Source organism: Microtus pennsylvanicus, chromosome 1 (assembly GCF_037038515.1).
Source record: "Microtus pennsylvanicus isolate mMicPen1 chromosome 1, mMicPen1.hap1, whole genome shotgun sequence".
In the NCBI taxonomy this organism is placed as follows: Eukaryota; Metazoa; Chordata; class Mammalia; order Rodentia; family Cricetidae; genus Microtus; species Microtus pennsylvanicus.
The window spans coordinates 157,548,345-157,572,062 of NC_134579.1; the positions used below are offsets into that span (position 1 = coordinate 157,548,345).

General features: G+C 37.9%; 1 protein-coding gene across 1 annotated transcript in view; it reads right to left on the reverse strand.

Moving 5' to 3' along the window:
- Positions 1–215: 215 nt before the first annotated feature.
- Sim1 (SIM bHLH transcription factor 1) overlaps positions 216–23,718 on the reverse strand; it is a 74,426-nt gene continuing 50,923 nt past the window's right edge. The window contains exons 11-12 of the mRNA XM_075959210.1: positions 3,803–4,202; positions 216–1,741 (exon numbers count right to left, since the gene is read on the reverse strand). Coding sequence (XP_075815325.1) covers positions 1,011–1,741; positions 3,803–4,202 — 1,131 coding nt within the window. The 3' untranslated portion in view covers positions 216–1,010. The remainder of the gene's footprint in view (positions 1,742–3,802; positions 4,203–23,718) is intronic.

Sequence of the window (23,718 nt, forward strand, 5' to 3'; positions counted from 1 at the left end):
AGGGAGGGGGAGAGGAGTGGGGGGAAGGGGAGAGGGGTGGGAGGAGGGGGAGAAGAGTGAGAGGAGGGGGAGAAGAGTGGGAGGAGGGGGAGGGAAATGGGAGGCTGGTGGGAGGAGGTGGAAATTTGTTTTTTTTTTTCTTTTCTTTATCCTCCTTTTAGCAATAAAAAAATTAAAAAAAAAAAAAAAAAAAAAAAAAAAAAAAGGTGTTTTGAGATTCAGTATCATTCCATGCTGCTTCTTCTCCCTTTCCTTCTCTAAACCACTTAAAATTGAGTAGGCTACACTTCTTATGGTCTCCTAACATTTCAATGCTATGACATAGAAAGATCCTTACTGCTGTGTCAAAGCAATCCTGGTTTATGTCTAACTCAAAAGTAAGGTGGAAAAATCACTGCTTCCTGACTGTGTGTAATGGGTACCAGGTGAAAATGCATTCATGTACTGTAGATAGCACCATTTCTCTAATTCATACCTGAACCAAATGAGTGGACTAGCTCAAAACCATGAGGATGAAGAAACAGGTTTACAAGACACGTCCCTCTTCTCTTGAGCTATTTTGGGAACTAGTATTCCTTTCAGAAGCTTCATGTGGTAGGTACCCATTTTGTGTATTTATGCATGTAAAACGCACATAGCAGTTTGTGAGTAGCATAAGATTTATGTGCATGAATTCTACTAGATTGTCGTGACACAATTTATCAGCCCTTCCACGTTGTATATATGCTTAATTTGCATTAGTGTTTTTCAATTCAAATATATCTACTATGGTTCCACTGTAATATGTGGGCAATTTCTGTATTTATTTTAGCTGTTATCTGTGTATAACCCTGAACGTTGGGGTTGTTCTTATTTTGTAGTTTTTACTCCCACAGAAACTCCTGCCAAATAGCCAGAAACTTTAACTTAGCTTTTCTAACAATCTGTGGCATAGTAAATGCTGCTAAGGGGACATTAAATGATAAATATGTTTCAGAGACCCTTGAAGAACAAAATATCTTAGAAAAACATCAGCTTCCATTGGTTATTATAACAGATGTTCCCTTGTGTCCTTGTGCTGGGTCTGGCTGCATCCTCAGATGGGAAGTTACATCAAAGTGTGAGCCATTACATCCCAAGGAATAGTTTCTAATAGTTTCACTGTCATATAAATGCTCCAGGGCATATCCAGTTAATGTATAGGCATGCTTATCAAAATACTGCCGGTGGGAGCCAAAGCAGTTTGGAGAGATGGCAGGATGGTCTCCTGCTGTCTGATGAGGAGACGTATCTGAATGTAGATAGTCTTTAGCCAAGATCAAACTGGACTTTGTAATGCGGTCAGAACTGGGACTACTTATCCGAGACAGTGCAGTGGGACTGTTGTCATAGTCATTTTCATGAGGGCTGAGCATCTTGCCCTCTCTCTGCTGGATATGGTCACACGGTGAATTGCTGGCAAGAGCAGAGCTGTGGCAGACTTCACCTGACGGTGGAGCCTGTTGATAGTTTGCAAAACAGAGAGAGTGTTTTTTCCCAGCTCCATTAATGGAAGCCAGTTGGTCTGGAGGCGCTTTCCTTAGCTGTAATCTGTTCTCTTCCTCTTTTATCATCTGCTGTGTGGCTCTTATGAGAGTTTCAATTTTGCTAGGTTCATGTGGGCTATTTTGGTACTGTTCAGTGCGGTATCGGTCACCTGATTCACTGGCTGACCCAGGGTCTGGAGAGCTGACCACACTATCTTCGTCCCAGTGACCTCGACCTACATCATAAAAAGTAAAAAGTAGGTGGTGTCAAAATTCACACACACTCACACAAGTGCATTTCTTTCCTGAAAAAAAAATTACATCTTTCATTTTAGTGACATATTGGAAATAGAAACAGGTTTGTATGACAGAATATTAACATTTGTACTGAAATTCAGATGTATATTGGATTTGTATGTAATCAAAGGGTTTCAATTGCAGATAACATTTATAAAACGTTTCTTAGAAAATAAATTTCATTCATTAGTTGTAAATACCAATTAGTAAATCAGTAAATCACATTCATATTTCCCTATGTGCATAAGTTATTGGACCTGCACATCTACAAGTAATATGAGGAATGTGAATACAATTTGGTTTTTGTTATTAGAATGTTTTCAGTTGAATTTAAAGATGACCGTTGTATAAGCTGAACTATTATATTTTAAATAAGTCACTGAAATTTTTTTATAATTCTTGGTTTATCTTAAATGAGACTATACTCATTATTTTTTAAAAGGCTCTATTATTTTTTAAAAATTCGGAGTTGATAAATATGTTTGTATATGGGTGTGGATGGATAAATGATACAGATGTAAAGATAGTTATCATAACCAAAAGTATAAATACTTTGCTCTCAACAGTAAGGTAAGCATGCTAGCTTCAGAAGTATCAATGAAATCTTTGGTTATTTCTGAAACAGAATTCTAATTATTATTGAAACAAAGTCTTGAGTAAATAAATATTATCATTTTTATAACAACTTGTTCTGAACAAAGAAGGCAGGTTTAAACGCCAAAGAGTAATGCATTCAAAATACATTTCAGAAACTGGATTCTTCTCAGTCTGAAACAAATATAAAAAGCAAAACTAAAAGAAGACAAGGATGTATGAGTGCTGTAAACTGCTTAATGTTGCAGCAGAGCCCCGAATAACACACGCCATTGCTTCCTGTCCTCTTCCCTTGTTTTATTTCTAACATTTTCTTCCAATCCATATAGGTTAAGCCAGAGTTTTGCTTCTCACCTTTATCAGGCAAGAAATTGCCCTTTGCTTTGGATTTCCATTACCAGATATTTCTAACATTTTCATCCCGTCCATATAGGTTAAGCCATATAGGTCTGCTTCTCACCTTTATCTGGCAAGTAATTGTGCTTTGCCCTGGGTTTCCATTACCAGACTACCAAAATGTTCCTTGGTTCTTAAGAGGTTGTTTACTCAAAGGAAAAGCAGAAAAATAAAAAGCAACAATGGAAAGAAGTTAAAAATGCTCAATGAAGTATCTGCCAGGGAGCATTATAAATGAGGACATGATCTAGCACACTTCTCGTGCTAGGAGCAGGGAGAGAATTAAGAAGGCCTTTGCAATGTCACTGACTTTTAATAAAAACAGGGAGATTATCAAAAACCTGCCTAGATCTACACTTGTAATGGTCAGGATAGACTCTTCTTAACTCATTTTCTTTGAAAAAAGTAATTACCAAAGTAATTTACTTTATAATTTACAGAATAATTTAGTTTGAAGAAAGTATTACCAATTATCAAAACTTTAACATTAGTGTCCCTTTCTCAGGGCTGGTGAAGTTGTATAACTCTCCCAAGGTGAAAATCCAGGTAGTTTCTCCACCTTTGACAACGTGGTATTTTCTCTGTCATGATGATGGGAGGCAGCTACCAGGACTTGATTCCCAGAGAAGCTGCTCATGTATGCACAGGACCATAGCCCACTAAGCAAAGCCTGCCTTGTCCAGCACAGCAACCGTGCCCTGGCAGAGAGAAGCTGCCATGAGAATGCTCAGGATGACAAGGCAAAATTCAAGTACAACTACAAATTCGATAGAATTATAAATTGCTGATACTTAATTTCTGTTCTCTATGGTTTTTAAAATGAGAAATTTTTTTCTCATCTGTCATAAATAGGCTAACATTACCAAAATTAATACACTTCAGCTGAGTGGACTTAGTTCTTCAACTTCCATTGGTGTGGATTTCTGTAAATCAAAGGTAAAAGACTACGGGAGTCAGTCCTTCTGATGTACAGCCTCCTGCTGGGTATCTGGTACCCCTCAAGCTCTTACCATGGAGTCTGTGGACAGAGGTGATATGCGGCATGCTGTTCTCATAGGCTTCTCTGCTCTCCGGGGAGGCCTTGGTAAGTGGCAAGGCTGCTCGAGATCCCCACCAGGGATCTCTGCCAGTTGGTGGTGCTCCTAAGAAGTACCTGCCTGCCTCACAGCGGCCTCCCTCACAGGCTTGAGTGTGGAAGTGCCTGTCCTCCACCAGCCTGGAATGATCCAGTGCAAAGCCATAGCAGAGGGAGCTGCGATCTGGGAACTGCCTGTAGGCACATGACACTTCGTGCTGAGAACCAGGCCTCTCTGGGTCCAGGAGCTGTGGGGAGGCAGAATCAGTCAGGGGACTTCCACCCCACTGGCTGTCATGGTCAGATTCCGATCTCTCAGTGTGGAATCCCGAATACTGAAACCAAAAGGATAAGGGAACAACAACATCAATAATCATTAAATTAGTTTTTTTTAAAAAAAATTAAAACCTTTTTTTCTGCAAGGACTGAAGGTCACAATGGCCTGACGCAGTCAAAGTAAGGTACCCATTAACTTTGAACAATTTAATTAGCTAATAGCCATACAGAAAATCACTCTGGCTGTTAAAAGAAATAAAAAATAATAGCAAACATTGAAGTCCTAGGCACTGAATGGGTGAATTACCCCAGGTTATTCTTTTTTATGTTTAATTCTTTTTTTATTAAAATTTTTTATTAAAAATTTCCGCTTCCTCCCCGCCTCCCTTTTCCCTCCCCCTCCCCCCACTCCACACGCCCCCCTCCCCTCCCTCTCCCTCTCCAGTCCGAAGAGCAGTCAGGGTTCCAAATGGACTGAGCTCCCAAGGTCCAAATGAGGAACAGAAGGAGGGAGAACATGAGCAAGGAAGTCAAGACCGCAAGGGCGGCACCCACCCACTGAGACGGTGGGGCTGATCTATTGGGAGCTCACCAAGACCAGCTGGACTGGGACTGAAAAAGCATGGGATAAAACCGGACTCTCTGAATATGGTGGACAATGAGGGCTGCTGAGAAGCCAAGGACAATGGCACTGAGTTTTGACCCTACTGCATGTACTGGCTTTGTGGGAGCCTAGCCTGTTTGGATGCTCACCTTCCTAGACCCCAGGTTATTCTAATAACCCTTTGGGTGTAATGTCAGTGTCCCCACCTAAGACTCACTGTATCATTAGGTACCCATTAACTTTGAACAATTTAATTAGCTAATACCCATACAGAAAATCAGTCTGGCTGTTAAAAGAGATAAAAAAAAAATAACAAACATTTAAAGTCCTAGGCACTGAATGGATGAATTACCCCAGGTTATTCTAATAACCCTTTGGTGTAATGTCAGTGTCCCCAGTGGTGGGGATAGGAATGCTAAATCACAGAGTAAAATAACTGGCCAAGACCACAAGGAAAGACGAATAACAAAATCAAAACTCAAATTCAAATGTTTCACCATCACCCAAACGAATTTGCCTAAATAAGAATGCAGGAAAATTCCCTATTTTATAACAATTTACTTTTTATGCTTTTTTTCTTAGAAAAATAAGGTAAAAGCTAAAGCTCAAGGTACCAAAGTTCTGAGCCTTTGTTAAATTCTATTTATTTGTTCATGTATTTATTTTTAATTGTGTATGTGTGAGTATGTTAATGTAAGGGTGAATGCCCACAGAGGCCAGAGGCTTTGATTCCCCTGAAACTGGAGTTGTAAGGCATCTAACATGGATACTGGAGACTAAACTTCAGTCAGTAAGAGCAATATCAGCTCTTGACCAATGAGCCATCTCTCCACTCCTGGACAATTTGTGCTAAACCATTAACTTCCTGAACGCTGTGTCAGGGAGTTACATATTGTGTACATATTGAGTACATGGCAGAAGAGCTACTAAATGCTTCCCTAATTCAAATGAAATGTAAGTTCAAAAACCTTGCCCTATGTAAACCTTGTTCATAGACAGGCTTCTAAAGTTCAGTTACACAGGATCATATGGAAGTAACACAGGCCATCATCTTTGTTAGAATTCTGCTGCTCATCTTCTCCAAACTATATCATTGGGTATTACAACAAAATGTAAAACTCAAGCCAGCAGGATTGTTGTTCGGCGCATAAAAGCACTTGCTACCTAGAACTGAGTTCAGCCCCCAAATTCTATATCAGAAAAATAAACTCCCTCATTTGTCCTTCTGACCTCCACATGTGCATGGTGGTACACTTGCAAATTGCTTGTGCACATCCACACCCACTCATGCATATCATACCTTTACACACAGGTACACACAAACATGCATGCAATAATAATGAAACTTTTAATTTCAAAAGAAACAAAATGTAAAACGTTTCACAGACCTTTCAAGGAAGGTGCTCACCATCAGGGTCTTCCTAAGTCACTAAAATTCGTAGTATATTAGTGTTCATGGTGCAAAAAGGTACTCAGAATACTACCAGAGGAGAAAGGTAACCATCTAACCAGTCACAAACCCTGGAACATACCTGCCTGCAAGATATGCTGGTATGGTGGTGGCACAAAAGTGTCAGAAAAGTTGTAGGAGTAACCAACCAACTCTTCAATTGGATTTAAGGCCCATTCCATGAGATGGAATTCATGCCTGTCACTGCTAGGGTAGTTAAGAACCTGAAACTGTAGGTCACAGGCCCAAGGAAAAACCAAGTACTGTGATTTTTCAGTCATGGCAAGAATCACACAAACACACACAAAATGATTCCTGATGACATTCTGCTGTTCCCATAGATCAATTTCTCACTCAGTCATCATCAAAGAAGTTTCTTGTAGTCAATGGGTACTGATGCAGAGACACAGAAGTGAACAATGTGTAGAGAGTAAGAGACGTTGGAGCACTTGATCCTAAACGGAATGTCTTCATTAAACCATTCCCCTCAAGGATCAGGTATCGATGCAGAAGAGGAAGTGGAAAGATTGCAAGAGTCAGAGGGTCCAAGCACTGAGAGGAGAAAGTGGGCACAGGCTCCCACCCCTACCAAGAAACTAGGTGCAACTGACATCCACATGCAAAGGAAAAGTTTCTCCAGTGCACTCTTACTGCTTACTGGGTATATTAACCACACTTAAGGGTGGGCCCCCTGCAGTTGATTGAGCAAATCACCTGTGCTGAGCCTTTCACAGGACAAAGCAAAGACTCCACCTTCTGCCAGACCTACCCTGAGCTTGATTCTTCCCATCCGAATGCAAGCAGGCAACTCTACCCAGGGTGCTTGGGAAGAGAGATGAGGCACCCAGGTTCTTGTCAAGCAAACAAAAGCTATGTTAACAGGAGTCACACTTAGGACAAATCTAAATGCAAATTCCAAGTCAAAATTCTTCCCATGACCATTCTTAATTATCATTTCTATTATTTTCCAAATACACATAAGAGCTATCAGCATTTTCCATTAACAAAAAGAAGTCCAACTTAATCTCCTTGCAGGGTTATAAGCAGAAGACACAAAAGCACCCTGAGTTCTAATTCCTACATCATAACTCCGACCTGCCACAAGCCTTTTCTTCTGGTCATGCGAGCCTCTTTCCACAAGACAGCAACTTCTCTTTCAGCAAAGCAAAGTTAATACATCCTGATCTTCCTGAGTGGAGAAATGAATGCTACATTTGTGTCTTCTTCAGCAATGCTTGCCACTGAAAGGCTCAGATATCTGTACTGTCCCAAGCTGGGAGTTGTCTAGACATCACTTGTTTTTATAAAAGTATAAACTAGACCTATTTTTGAAGTGCTCCAGTCAAGACTTCTGAGCCCTGTTGAGTGGAAAAGGCTTTCCTTGAGTGTATATGAGAAAGTAATATCACATCAGGGAACAGTCTATGAATTGCTCATGAAGAAAATCTAACAGGAGGCAACCCAGGCATACATGAGGTACATATTTCAATAGCACTGGAAGAGAATCTGAAGGGAAGCCTCTTGTCAATAGCCTGGAAACCACAACAATAAAGACACTGCCCGGAGACCTTGAAGCAGGTAGAGCAGAGCAACTCACTCAGAGCGAGAGCTTAAATTGCTTTGACACTACAGATGGAGTCGAGATATAAATGTTTGTTTTTAAGAAAAATGTGTGAATGTCTACTAGCACACAAAAACAAAACTATCATCCAAAGTTACTATTTTCTGGTTTAGTTTAACTTTTATATATGTATGTGCTGTTTTATTTTGTTTTGTGAGATAGGGTCTCACTGTATAGCCCAAACTGTAAATCAGGCTATGTCTTGAACTCACAGGGATCCATTTGCCTCTACCTCCTTAGTGCTAGGATTAATGGCTTACACTACCACTCCTTGCCACAGCGACTTATTTAAATAAACTATACTCGATATAAACGTTGTTGTGAGTCCTAAAACCCCATTGTTTGACTTGAAATATGTTCTAGCTTTTTGAACTATTTTTATTTTCGAGATTATTATAATTACATTATTTTCCCTTCCCTCCTTCACCTTGATTTATATAAAATTAATGGCTTCTGGACTCGTTTTCTTTAATTATTGTTACAAAGACACACACACACAGAGACACAGACATACATACCACTGCTAAATATATAAATACAACCTGCTTAATCCATATAATGTTATTTGTATGTGTATGATTTTGTTGCTGACCACTTGGTATTGGTAATTTGAAATATTTCAAGAATTTATCAAATATTTGGGGGAAGAAAGAAAGGAATGCAGAAAATGGTCACCGAAGTTCAGGGTACAGATGACTGCTATAGATGAGAGCTTCTGCTTTACCTCGGTTCTGCTCTTCCGTTTCCATCTTCTCACATTTACAAGTTCTTGGACAGATGATTTCATTTCTTTTAACAAGAACAGGGACCTGAGAGTCGAAATCTACCAAAGGCTAAATCAAAGTTGCCTCACTTAACGAAAGAGGCACTTGGTAGAGAAGAAAGACTTATTTCCTCACTAATTCCTACTATAACTTCCAGGGTGACCTTGGCCAAATGATTTCATCTTCTCTAGCATTTTCTATAAACTGAGACATTGCATTGTATTATTTTATATGGGCAATAGTTAATTTGGTGTCCTCTCTAATGTTGAGACATGGTTTCTACATCTATCCCTATATTTAATCCATTGGAAGAAGGTAATTATAGTAAGCCAGGGTAGTAAAAGCTTATAATGCTGTCACTTGGGAGAATGAAGCAGGACTTTTGCAAGTTCAAGAGCTACATGGTGTGATGCTATCTCAAAAACAAGCAAATAAAAGAAGGAAAGATCATCGTCAAGACCTCTAACAACTGCAAGACATTTTATTACTATGGTTTTGAGAGGAAAGTTATTGTATGAGTATGATTTTTTTCCTATAATGCCAATTTTCTCCCAAGAACTCCATTTTATTAGACACATATTTATTAGAAATTACATGACATGATGTCTGGTGTGTAAAGTACTATATTCTAAAGTATTGAGAATATTACAGCATTTGAATTTAAATTTCTAAATTTCAAAGCTTTTCAAAACCACAAGGTCACCAAGAAGCACAAATTGAGTCACATATGATTCGTACCATTAGCATTATTACAATGAGATAAAAAGACTAAAATTAAATCACTTATAAGTAGAAAACCTCTCACGTAGAACCTGTGGATGTAGGATGAGGGGAGTGAGAGGGAGAAATCTAGTATATAGACAAAATCATCCTAAGGAAGATTTGTACAAATGTACAAAACTAAACGTCAAAATATAAGTGCAAGCCAGTGTTTGGTTACTCACAACACTGACCAGAAGAAGGGACCTTAGAAGTGAGCAAAGTTCAAAACAAATTTTCAAAGTGTGATTTTCATGAGAAGAGAGTACAAATCAAAAATGAATTTCAGTCCTTAAGAGCTGAAGTAAAGGAAGAAAAGAAGAAAGGGGGAGAAATTAAAGCTTCCATAGACACACACATAAAAACAGAAGACATTAATCCTGCTACCTTCTTCCTCCCACCATCATCCCTTCCAAACAATGCATTCACAAGTTGACATGACACGGGTTCTAGAAAAGTGTCACAGATCACAAAGGATCAAGGAATGGGGAGATATTAAGCTTCATACAAAACCCTTTTACGGAGAAAACATAAAACATCTCATTAATAAAATTCAAATCAAGTATCTATAAAAAGAGATGCTGGAGGGCAGCATTATAAATTGAATTAAATAACATCCATAAACATTAGAAGCTGCACGTATAAACACATGCATATATATATATGCATATATATATATATATGCAGATAGAATTAGTACTACCTGGAATTAAGAATCTGATGTTTAAACACTAAGAAATGGACTACAAATAACCTACCACATGGCTAGGGTTGCAGTTCAGGAACTAACTAGCAGTCTCCTACTATATATATGGATATGGGTGTATACATATATACATAAATATTTACATGAAAGTTAACTTTCATGTAAAACAAGGGAAGCAAAATATGTATATCATCTATCTTGCATTAAAAAACACAAGATCTGTAAGCCAAAGAAAAAGAAAACCTGTTTCTACTAGGAAGAAGAGGGGGTGACAAGAGGGGAAACAGGAAGCTGCCTCCCAACACTATGTACTGAGGTAGCCTAGAAGCAATGATATATCCCAGGGAATAATCACACCAAGTATGTATATCTTTGTTTCTAAATACCATCCTACTCTAAAAGGAACAGACCTCCTTGAAAAAGAAATCACTCTTTCTAGGACTAGAGCAGGTAGGAAGGGAGTCTGAAATATCTTGGAAAGCCATATAGTAAGAAAGTGCTCAGAAAAATAAAATGATGTAGATGTGTCAAAAATACATAGGAGTCAGCTTTAAGGAATTTCCTTGGCAAAATAGAAAAAAAACTTAAAAACAAATAAAGGCTGTAGCAGAAGATTTTAGTAACAACAAACACAGCAACATCAATGAGCTCATGCCAATCAGTCATGTGTGGAAGAGTGTTTGGGTTAGAAAAAAAAACTGCAACCAACTTAAAGATTTATTTAAACATCAATGATCACAAAGGTATCAAGGGAAAAGTTTATGAGGAATAAACTAGTTTTAGGGTCTTCAAGAGTCTAACCAAAAAATTGCTATTCATTTGAAAAAGATAAGAAGCGGTTACTTGGTAGAGACACCAGGTGATAAACACTGACATCTCCAGATAGCTCAGATAGATGTCAGGGCCTTTAGATGAATATATGCTGACCAGGGTGCTTCTGGGAGTACTCCAGACATAACAGATGACTGCAGGGAACCATGAAGATGCAGCACAAAAACCATGTAAAACCACTGGGCCTTATTCTCCAAAACTGACAGTGACATGGAAGAAAGGCAGACAAGACAAGGAGCTATACAAATTAAAGAAGACTCTAATAGGCAACAACTGTGTGTAGTATAATGTGGATGGGAACGTGAACTGCAGGGACACTGCAGATGCTCTGACAGATATTACAGCCTTGGCCTTACATCTGTAATTGACTAATGTGAGCTTTCTCAGACTGACAACTGTGCTGAGGTTATCTAGGAAAATATACAGGTCCTGATGAAATACACAAATATTAAGGTTTACATGAGGTGCCATCACTTATGTATCTACTCTAAAATGATCCAAAAATGAGAGAAAGGAATAAATGAGAGAGAAATAATGATAGAACAAACTTGAGACAATTAAGGACTGGAAATAGGAAATAGAAAGAGTGTGAATGGGTATTCTTTTAAATTTACATATTGTGTGTATAGAATGATTTGAAACAAAGCCCTTTGTTAAAATAAATTTTTCCTGAATAGAAACTTGCTCTAGCAAGCTTAAACTTAATTGTTCAAAGGGAGGGGGTCAAGAACATGATGGGGACAACCACAGAGACAGCTGACCGGCTAATGCAACCTCACGGACTATGGACTGATAGCTGGCGAAACTGCATGGGATGGAATTAGACCGTCTGACGTGGGTGACAGTTATGTGGCTTGATCTGTTGTGGGAGCCCCTAGCAGAGGCACTAGGACTTATCCCAAGAGCATGAACTGGCTTTTTGGAACCCATTCCCTATGGTGGGATACCTTGCTCAACCTTGATGTAGCGGGGAAGGTTTGATTCTGCCTCAAGTTGGTATGTCAAACCTTATTGACTCACCAGAGAAGGCCTTACCCCCTCTGAGGAGTTGATGGTGGATGGGAAGGGGGAGGCGAAGGAATAGAGAAGGAAAGGGAGGGGGAACTGTGGTTGGTATGTAAAATATAAAGTAAATTTTTTTAAATAAGAATAGGACCGAAAAGTTGTAATTGTTCAAATGTCTTCGTTATCATTACTATGATCTTTGATCATAACAGGACAATTCAAGCTTGTCAGCTGGGAATGTGAGTAGAAACAAGTGTTGATCTACTGTAGCATGATGTGACTGGGACAAGAGATCTCCCTTCCTGGTTGTTGGTTTTCCTGTGTAGAAAAAAGGAACAGACTACTTTATAGCACTTGGGATCTCGTGCCTTTGATCCCAGTACTTAGGAGGCACATGCTTTTATCCACAGCACTAGGGAGAAGGAGACAGGAATACAAGGTGGGTGGAGACAGGATCTGGACCCCATTCAGTATGAGGTTAGAAATGGGATCTCCCCCATTCAGTCTGGGGAATCATAAAGACAGGCACCCATTCGGTCAGAGATTCCAGAAAGATGAGATGTGACTAAAGCTGCTCCTTTGCTCAGTTGATCTTTCAGGATTTTCCTCAATATCTGACTCCGGTTTTTATTTTTAAGACCAATTAGGATCCCACTTCACCCTACTAAGAATATTACAGATGTATAAGAAATTAAAATATGCATTCCCAAATTTCCAAAATGAAATCAGACTTCTACCCAATCCCCTACACACAAGTCTTTTTACAAATCCTCCGACTTTTCTTGCCACTTGTACTTTGCTCTCAATGTTTCTCAGTTTACATGCTGATAAAAGCCTAGGGACACATTGCTAGGATGTAGAAGGGACATAGCAGGTGGTGAGCTGACAGGGTAGGATTAGGAGGTGTGGCCTTGCTGGAATGAATGTGGCCTCATTGGAGAAAGTGTGTCACTAGGGGTGGGTTTTGAGGTTCCAAAAGCTTACCCAGTCAGAGTCCTTCCTTCCTTCCTTCCTTCCTTCCTTCCTTCCTTCCTTCCTTCCTTCCTTCCTTCCTTCCTCCCTTTTTTCCTTCCTACCTTCCTTCTTTCCTTCCTCCCTTCCTTCCTTCCTCCCTTTTTTCCTTCCTACCTTCCTTCCTTCCTCTCTCTCTTTATTTCTCTCTCTCTCTCTCTCTCTCTCTCTCTCTCTCTCTCTCTCTCTCTCTCTCTTCCTACCCCACTCCCCGTTTGTCTGATACCTGTAGACAAGGGTGTAAAGCTCCCAGATACTTTTCCAGCACCATGCCTGCCTGTGTACTGCCATATTCCATGCCATGATGAGGATGGACTTAACCTCTGAAACTGTAAGGAAACTCCCAATTAAACGCTTTCTTTTATAAGAGTTGCCTTGGTTATGGTATGTCTTCATAGCAATACAATAGTGACTAAGATATCAAGGATAGATAATCATCCATAGGATCACATATCAGCTTGTGGATGGCCCCACTTACCATTCTTGGCATCTATACAGTCAAGTAAAAGCATGATATATAAGCTGCTGGGCAAATATATGCTCTTCTTTGACAGGTAGTCCTATGTCCTCCTACAACATAAATCTGAAAAACTAAATGAATTTCTATTTTAATTAGTTTACAGCCATAAAGAGAGTTCACTGAGAATTAAGTTTGGGTTAATTTTACTGGAATTTCTATTTTTATTTCTTTGAAAACATGTTGTCATTCTAGGTACACTACACCTTAATTAACCTGACATTTGATTTTAATTTTCAAAACAAGCATGAATGTTTTCACACTTAAAAACAAATCAGATGAAGAACGCCCTTGTTCTCTTAGAACAGGAAACCATATGCCACCACCAGCTCCCCTTTGGGATTCGGCTCATGAAGGAATCATTCCTTCTAGGAGAAACTGTGTCTTACAAGGTTAAAGGTCTAAGCCATCAGTTAAGTCTGGTGTGCTACCAGTGTAAACTATTTACAAGACAGATTCCCAGCTGATATGAAAAATAGACCATCCCTCTTCAAGGTGCACATGTTAGTTTGGACATAGTGATGTAAAGGCATTAGCTTTAATGTGGAATAAAATATTAAGAACTCACATAGGGGGAAAAGAGTTGAAAAAAGGAAAATATGAGATTCCCCTTCAATATTTGAAATTGCTGCAGTAGGTAGATGAGCTTTGGTTGATTTAGAGATCATGTTCTCTAATTTACATGTGTTAACTGATACCTACTACAAAAATAACCATTAGAAAACAGTTGGTATCTGTCCAGTACTTTGTTAAGGTTCTACAGGCACAGTTTTATTAGATGTTGACATCTTAAAGGTAACCTAGTTACAGTCATAGAAAATACAGTCTGAAAAATAATAAAGATGTGCCCAAAGTGACATGATTATGAAGCTTAAGAGGGAAGGCTGCATCACTTCTAATGTTTATACAGACATGACTATTTCCGACTGGGACACTCTAGTAAGCCACCATCGCACCCCTTGGGTGGTGTCCCACAGTCATTAAGCCGTCTTCTCACACAATTGCACCCATAGATATCCCTTTTGTGTTAACTGTGCTAGAAGGCAGTCTGCTCCAACAGCATGTTCCAGACAGGTGTTCTGCATTCGTCTGGATGTGGCAGCAGCAATCCAGCTCAGGAAAAACTGCCAGATGTTCCAACAATAGAAGCTACAGTTATCTATTTTTATTCTGGCAGCTCATTGCAGTTTTATCATTTTTAGCTGTAAAACGTATTAAGAGACCCTCTGATCGTGAAGTCCCATTTTCCATGAAAAACTTTCACTCTATCAAACATGAGCAGCTTTCCTCTTGATTTGTGTCTGAACCATGAGAAAAAACATCACAGATGCAGACTGTATTATACTGCGAACATATGCATGCTTTTAAATCACTTTTATCTTACTTTTACTAATGTAAGCCTGAAACATAAAATATGTTCTTTTTTTCATTCACTGTATGGGAAGAACAGATGGTGAAAGAGTTAGATTAAAGTGGTACAGCATGTCCATTAGAATAAGCCCACTGCTTGGGATGCTTCCCTCAGCCAGGAGTCCTGTTTACTGAGGAATGGCTGTGGTTTATATGCATCAGAAATGGCCAGAGGCTTTCCCAGGGGTGAGTAACAAAGTTAATGGCAGAATCAAACAATTTTTAAAATGAAAATAACACAGAGTACCCATTTGAGGATGACTGAATTCACATGCCTGTGACTACATATCTAACAACAGACAAATAACAGAGTTCTATTTTAACTCAAAAGAACACAGAACTCTGGAAACTTAACTGCAATTGTGAGAAGAATACCAAGTGCACATCAGATACGTTCCTGATATCCTTCTACGGAAATCTTGCTGCCACTATTCCAGCTATAAATTATTGTAATAAGAATGGAATACACATCAAGAAAGGCTAAGTGTAGTGTGATTGCTATATGAATGTCATTAATATCTAGCATTGGAAAAGAACCCTCTGAGAAATTATTTAACTTATCATATGGTTCCAAAGGGTTTTTAGTGTTTTTTGAAAAATAATAGAAAACATTCTTCCTCCTTCCCTCCTTTTCTGATCCTAGGAATGGAATCCACAACCTTGCTCACGCTAGGCAAGCGTTCCACTCAGATATGTATCACCAGTCCACAGAAAACATTTTAAAGAAAAAGGGGTATTATCCTTGAATTTTAAAGTAAATAAACTCACTGCAAGTGATTGGAAAGCAAATACTAAAACAAAATTCAAGCATTAGAAAATAAATGTTTGGGTTATTTCTTCCTTATTTTAGAGAATGGTTCAACTATAAACTTCCCAAAACCAATATTTAGGAATGGGCTAACAAAACTTTCACTCATTATTTAATTATTTGATCCTCTTATGGTATATTCCGTTATTTATTATGATTTTTTAAAAAACTTCAATCCACATTATAGTTATATTCATGTTCAGCTCAAAAACTACCTGTGAATTCTCTGTTACAGCTCATGAAATAGAAATAGGGCAGATTTTTATAATACGCCTTAACTACAACTTGAAATGCCATAGAACTTTTTGATTAAAATAAAGTTTTTCATATAACATATTCTGATTGCAATTTCTCCTCCCCCAACTCCTCCCAGATCCTCCCTACCTCTCTGCCCACCTCTTTCTCATTAAGAAACAAACAGGCAACTATCTTAAAAAAGAAGAAGACGAAGGAGAAGAAGGAGGAGAAGGGGAAGAGGAAGAAGAAGAAAAAGAAGAAGAAGGAGGAGGAGGAGGAAGAGAAGGGGAAGAGGAAGAAGAAGAAAAAGAAGAAGAAAGAGGAAGAGGAGGAGGAGGAGGAGGAGGAGGAGGAAGAGAAGGGGAAGAGGAAGAAGAAGAAAAAGAAGAAGAAAGAGGAAGAGGAGGAGGAGGAGGAGGAGGAGGAGGAGGAGGAGGAGGAGGAGGAGGAGGAGGAGAAAGAAACCAGAATAGAACAAAACAAACACATAGGTTTTTAAAAAAGAACTAAAGAAATAAGAATGTGTACAGATGTCAAAACACACACTCATACTCAGGACTTCTCTTAATACACCCCAACAGACAAAAGCTGTTCCTGGGATTTCATTTACTCATTTTTCTCATGGGAAAGTAAGCTTTGTAGACATCTCATCTGCTGTCAAACCAATATACATCTGAAAATAAATCAGCATGCCAGAATAGGGGCTAAGTGTTCTCTAGTGTCATCTTATAAGGCATCTCCCATCAGGTTCCATTAGGACAGAGCTGTTACCAAACATGACATCCCCAATCCATCACCTTTGTAAATTCAAAGGAGAGTTCCTATGGACTTACATAGGCATTTTCACTGTGGAGAGAATTTTAAACCGGTATGAATAAGCATGGAACAAATGCTTAATTAAAGTAGTTAAATCAGAGAAACTCCAGCTGTAACAATCAAAGATATACTAATTTGCTCTGGAAATGTGAAGTAGCTTTAGTCCAATGAGTAAATCCTGGGTTTCCAGAACAACTAGCATTAATCTGAATGGCAATTAAGGAGCTAAAGGGCATTGAGAGCCAGAATAGCATCGTGTACAGACTCACGTTTTCATCTTCCACAAGTAGGTGGCAGATTAGTTGGGTTTAGATGTCTACTGGCAGTGCCACCTGCACCAGCTCCTCACTGAAGCTTTGTTTGGTTTTCTCTGCTTTATTTTGGGTCTAGACAAAGGAAGTGTTGCCCAAGCTACTCTTGGCTGCGTTCTGTGACATGACATCTATAATCCATCTATGCTGATGTGTTGGTAAGCATATTAATAACTCCTTCACACTACAAGATTTCTCGTATTTGTGACTTTGTGAAACGAAATTGAAACCTGAAGACCCTCTGCTGATTTAACTCATTCTACATGGTAGAATAAACAGAAGGACAGATCTACAGGTTTTTTTTTTCTAAATATAAAACAGTGAAGAAAACTCAAATAGCATAGATGTAATAGCAAACAATATGCATTTTGAACCTTTCTACATATTAGTTGAGCATCATATTTAGATATATAATGTGGTAAGTACTATAACATCATTACTATAAAAAAGCTTGTTATCACATCCATTATTTCCATTGGTTAATTATTTGTATCCTGTATGAAAATTTGAAATTTCTTTCAGCAAAATTTCAAGCACACACTATAACATTGTTAAGTACAATCATCACATTTAAGATTAGCTCCCAGACATATCCATCTTAAAACTAAAAGTTTATACTCTCTGACTAACACTCCCCACCCTCAACTTCTGGCAACCACCATTCTATTCCAATAAATATGACTAGTCTAGATATATACAAGTGAAAACCTACAGTATTTTCCATTATCTGCTGTATTTCACAAGTGACAACATTTCTTTCTTTTTACATTATGTGACAAGGGGTTATATATAAAAATTTTTGACCATTCATACTTCAGAAGACATGAGTCAATTCCATTTCTTCACTATTGTAAATAATGCTTCATTGCAGTTTGATCCAGTGATTTACTTTTCCATACATAAATACTAGACTATGGGTTTGCTAGACGACGGAGTGACTCCAGTTTAAATATTTTTAGGAGCTCCTACATTACCTTCTAGAATAGCTTCAATAATTTGCATTGCTCTGGAGGCACACAAGGTGCTTTGCCTTGTATCACTTCTTCAGCATTTTCTATCACTTTTTCTACAAACTTTACAGTTTCTGGTCTTTCATTTAAGTCAAATAATCTATATCAAGCTATTTTTGTATTTGGTAGAAAAGAGGTCCAATACATTTTTTCTGATATCCAAAACTGAATTTGGATATCTAGTCATCCAAACACCGTTTAGTGAAGACCCCGATTACTCACTCTTGGCATACTAGTCAAAATAGCTGATTAGATAGACAGGACTTTATTTCTAAGCTCTGTTTTATGGTGATATAATGTTTTGATTACTGTAGCTTTAAAGTTTAGTTTGAAATCTGGAGGCATAATAGCTCTAGCTTGCTATTCCTTCTGAGTGTGATGCTCAATCTTGCTCTAGTGATTCCAGCATTTTTGTAGCTCAGCACAAATTTTCTCTTTTTATTGATTTTTATTGAGCTCTACATTTTTCTCTGCTCCCCTCCCTATCTTCCCCTCCCCCCTTCTCTTCTTGAGGTGTCCTTTTCTGGCTGGAGCATTGGTAAGTATCTGGCATTAAATTAGTTTGGAAATTTATCTTCAATTTTTTAAAGAACTTTGAAAAAATTTACCCATAATTCTTCTGTAAATGTTTGGTAGACTTTAGTAGAGAAGCTATGTGTGACCACAAACTTGTTTTGGTGGGGAGGTGCTGTTGTTTGGGTTTTCATTGTTGTTGTTTTATGTGTGTACTCTTTTTGTGAATGTATGCTGCTTGTTTGAGTGTCCGCAGAGGCCAGTAAATGGCATTGGATCCCCTGAAGCTAAAGTTATAAGTAGTTGTAAGTTACCAGATGTGGGTGCTGGGAACAAAACTCTGGTCTTTTAGAAGAATAAGTTCTTAACTATGAGCCATCTCTCCAGCCCTTTGGGATTTTTTTTAATACTGACTCAATCTTCTTATTCATTATTGAGTTCCATAGATTTTCTGCTTCTTAATGACACAGTCTTGATACTTTTTATCTTCTAGAAGTACATCCATTTCTTTTAAGTTACACACTAATTTTATGCATAAAATTCACATAATCACTTAATATCCTCTATATTCCTATAAATGTATGAACATCCAACTAAAATGTCTCATTCCCCATAAATTTTATTTATATTCTTTCCTATATTCGTCTAGTTAAAAACGTGTCAGTTTGGGAAAGCTCTATTGCTGAAGACAACAGTTACTTATGTAATCAAACATGGAGAAATTGAGTTGGTGCCCAAGACTAGTAATAATGGTGCTAGAAGATACTCTACAAACTACCACAGAAGGAAAGTAATCATCAGTATCACCGAGCTATGAACTCTGAAACCTACAATAGCAATCTTCCTGCAAGATATCTGGTACAATAGTGACAAACTATTATGGGAGTTACCAACCACATTTTTTAAATTGGCTCACTCCATAAAATAGAAACTAACACTGGTAAAGTAACCAAGGATCGAAGACTCTATAGACCCTAAGGGGAAATCTACGACAATTATTCTGCTAAAAGACCATAATAATAAAATGACACTTAATGACATACTCCTATGTCCATAGACTAGAATATCACTCAATCCTAATCGGAGAAGCTTCTTACAGTAGATGGCGATTAACATAGAGAACTGCAAATGGACAATATAAAGAGAGTGAGAGACATTAGAATACTCAACCCTAAGTGGAATGTCTCTATTAGGCTGCTGACAAGGCTCAGGGAAGAAGAAGCGGTAATAAGAAGTAGTAAGAGTTAAGAGTGATGGTTGCTCCAAGGAAACAGAGTCTTCCAGATACCACAGGACTTATTATATACGTATAAACTCACAGAAACTATAACAGAATGCACAAGACCTGTATAAGTTCAAGCCAGTCAAAATTCCAGCAAAGAGAAGGGGAAATGGACACAAACCATGAGGCTATGTGCAGTTAATAATTTATAGTAAAGGTAAAATCAGCTTTTTTACCAATGAAGTGACCATACTTCAAGGTAAGCCCCGTGCTCACAAGTAGTTGGCCAACACAAAACAGACTCCATATCTTTGTTTTGTTTGATTTTTTTGAGAGAGAGGAGAAAGAGAGAGAGAGAGAAAGAGAGAGAGAGAGAGAGAGAGAGAGAGAGAGAGAGAGAGAGAAGAGAAGAGAAGAGAAGAGAAGAGAAGAGAAGAGAAGAGAAGAGAGAGAGAGAGAGAAGAGAGAGAGAAGAGAGAGAGCATAAAAAGTTAGGTAAGTGGGGAGGTAGGAAAGACCTGGGAGGAGCTGGGGGAAGAATATGGTCAAAATAACAAAATATATTATATGAAAACAAATTTAAGCCAATAAATAAAAATGAAAGTAAAAGATTTAATTACAGTTTTCCGTGTTTTATTTACTTCACTTTCTTCGTCTTTCTGTGAACGTCATCGTTAGGTATAAAGTTAAATTGAAATCATCCCTTTTGTTTCTGTTGGATTTGGTTTTCAAGGTGCTTGGTAAGAAGCCCAGTGTCAAGCACTCTGCCGAGAGCTACACACCATTCTTTGCACAGAACTCTTCATAACTACAAGCCTTCTTTTAGCATTTTTCCTCTGTCTGGTATGGCTTGCCATGTCTTGTTTCCATTTTCATCTGTCTCAGGATTTTCATTAGCCTTTGTTTCCCCTTGACTCATTAACTGCTCAGGAATGTGTTATTTAATTTCCACATATTTTTAATTTTCTCAACTTTCTTCCTGTTATTGACTTTTGGTTTTATACCATTGTTGTCAGAAAAGATACTTGATATGATTCTAACCCTTTTGAATGAATTAAGGGAAGAGTAGGCACAAGGTAATACTCTTTAATACAGTATTTCCCTCTGCCAGACAGAGGAATGAGAAAGCAGAAGCTATGGCCTTGAAAATTCATGACTGGCCACATCTCCCAATTCCTCTCTACCGGGCTAGTTTTTCTCCTCCATCTGCACCTTGGACATAGTTTCCAATGCACTCACCTTTAGCAATTTATGCCTACCTTAGGTGTAAGTAAATAAAGAACTTAGTAGAAAACAATGCAGAAACTCAGTCTCACTACACTGAACAAAATATTTTCTAAAATAATACTCCAAAGGTTACATATGGAGATAAATGATCAAATTTGTTTTAATAATCTCCTGATATTTGAACAGAAGAAGATAAGTCCTAAATTTGTATGTTGCCTAATCCCAGTAGTATAATCTAGTCTGCATAGTATAAGAATTTCTGGGAAGTTGATTTCATTTTTATAAAAATAGATTTGTATTTTTCAATATTAGTCAAGAATGTCATGCTTTCATGCTATATATAAAACATCAAATGAAGGATAGCTACATAGTAATGGTAAAATTACTTTGTGTAATAGAATTACTTTCTTGCAAAATTATTACTATTTTTCCTGTAACTTAAAATGTCAGGTTCCCAGTATAGAGTTGAAGCCAGAAAAAAAAATTAAAAAAAAAAAAACCTTTTCCAAGACAATTTCTACCTTCGCCAAAAGGAATCCAGACTGCAGGTCATGAAAATTAAGAGGGTTCTGTGAGATTGTTTAAAGGAACAGATGTCAAATAAAACTCGCAAGTGTTACAGTGTGTCTGTAGCAAGTGATTAAATGCTTTCAGATTTCAGAAGCATTCACAGTGTAATGCATACATCCTTATTAGGGATGACACATGCATTGCTTACTACTGATTAGAGAAAAGGAGAAAGAGTAAGATGATGCAATAAACTTACCTGGCATGCACTGACTTATTAAACACAACTAAAAACAGACTGAAGTAAAAAGTCTAAAAGGAAACTCTGAAGTCAGGAGGCAATTTACTTGTGATTGACATGGGTGAACCATTGCAAGATATCTTTCAACTGGTATTAAAGTAGTCAGGTCTAGTTACGGAAAAGAATGTGGAAAGCATAATAGCAATCTGTAACACATAAGGTCTGAAAAATAAATTCTATAAATGCAGTAGCTCCAATTCTTTTGAACTATGGAAACTTCATTGTTATTTCTACTCATATAAAACCAGTAACCATACAATGCAAGAGTGCTGCACCAGGAATGCAGCCCCACAGCAGCCCTGAGGCTATGTGAAGAATGAGAGAAGCTAGCCATGATATTTCCTATCACAGTTTCTAAAACCATTCAAAACAATTCATCTTGACCTTTCCCAACTCAAGTAATACACAGAGGTTCAAGGGTGATCCAGTCATTCATTAAGCGGCCATAATATAATCATGGCTAAAATTATTCCCAAGGGTTTCTAATACCAAAGAAGGACCTGAGGGTTCACCTAACTCCTGCACCCAAACTAGGGGCTGGGAGTGAATTATAATTTGTGCATATCTTGAATGTTCATAGAAGAGTACATAAATAATTCAAAAAAGCAAGATTGCTGTTTGCCATTCACTAGACATGTGCTAGAAATTTTTAATATGCCTAATAAAAGAGGGCAACAAATAATATAAAATCATTAAATCACCATAACCTCACAAGAGGCACAAGCTATTACTTTGTAGGTTCCATTTTGCTATGCACTCTGCCTTCTCAAACATCAAATGATAACTTGCAGATAGAAATAACAGAGAGAAAAGAATAATTTTAAAATGAGCATGTGATGTTTTTATTTGCAAGTTATTTACAATAAAGTTTTAATAAAAAGAAGCATAAAAATTACCCCAAAATGAGCAAAAGCATCTAAAATGTGATTCAAGCCATAGGCTCATTATCATTATTTTTCTATTAATACACATGGAGTAATTCAATATAACTTTGACTTGAACAACTGAAAACAAGTTGTAGAAGTATAATGTCAAAATAATGGCATAAAACATGACCAAAACATATCCATAACAAGAAGGGTTACAGAAGCCCAGAATAAGAGAATTTCACCATTCTTTATTTGCCTTCTACCTCACTAAATAACTTTAACAGGTCTTTATAAATTCACATCAGAATGATGTGAATTAGTCCCAGGAATAATCTTCCTTGCTTTACCTTATCAATATTCTTACATCCTACCTCTCCCCCCCCCAAAAAAAAAACCTTCACTTATTCTCTACACAATACTTAAGTTCCTTGAATTAGTGTATATTAGCACCAATATATTTCTCCAAATATCCCTCGCTCATCCGGAAACACCACCTTCCCCCACTTCGTCTCTAGATCCAGCCACACTAATGGCATGTCCTTGCATTTCTCAGTCTTGGTCTTCCTGATTTCTCATCTTGTTTTTTTACTTCCAAATGCCTGATTCTAATGCCCAAAGTTGGATCACCTCACCTGTCAGACAACATTCACAGTGCCCTCTATATGTATCATCTCTCATTACATTTTTTTCTCTGTAGTATAGTTTACTACTTTAACTTTACTGAAATTTTTAAGAATATGTCTTATACCACTGGTTTATATTTTACCCAGTCCACATCCCCAGATCTTTCAATGATCGCTGTAGCATCTTCCTGAAACAGATCCTCAACTCATACGCTGTGGCTTGAAAACTTATAACAACAATGCTGGGCTGAAGAGATGGCTAAACAGTTAAGAGACCTGACTGTTCTTCTGAAAGACCAGGGTTCAATCCCAGCACCCACATGGGGGCTAACAACTGTCTGTAACTCCACTTCCAGAGGATCTTCTAGCATCCATGAGCACTGAATACACATGGCACACAAACATTGATGCAGACAAAATACCAGTCCACATAAAGTCAAAATAAATCTCAAA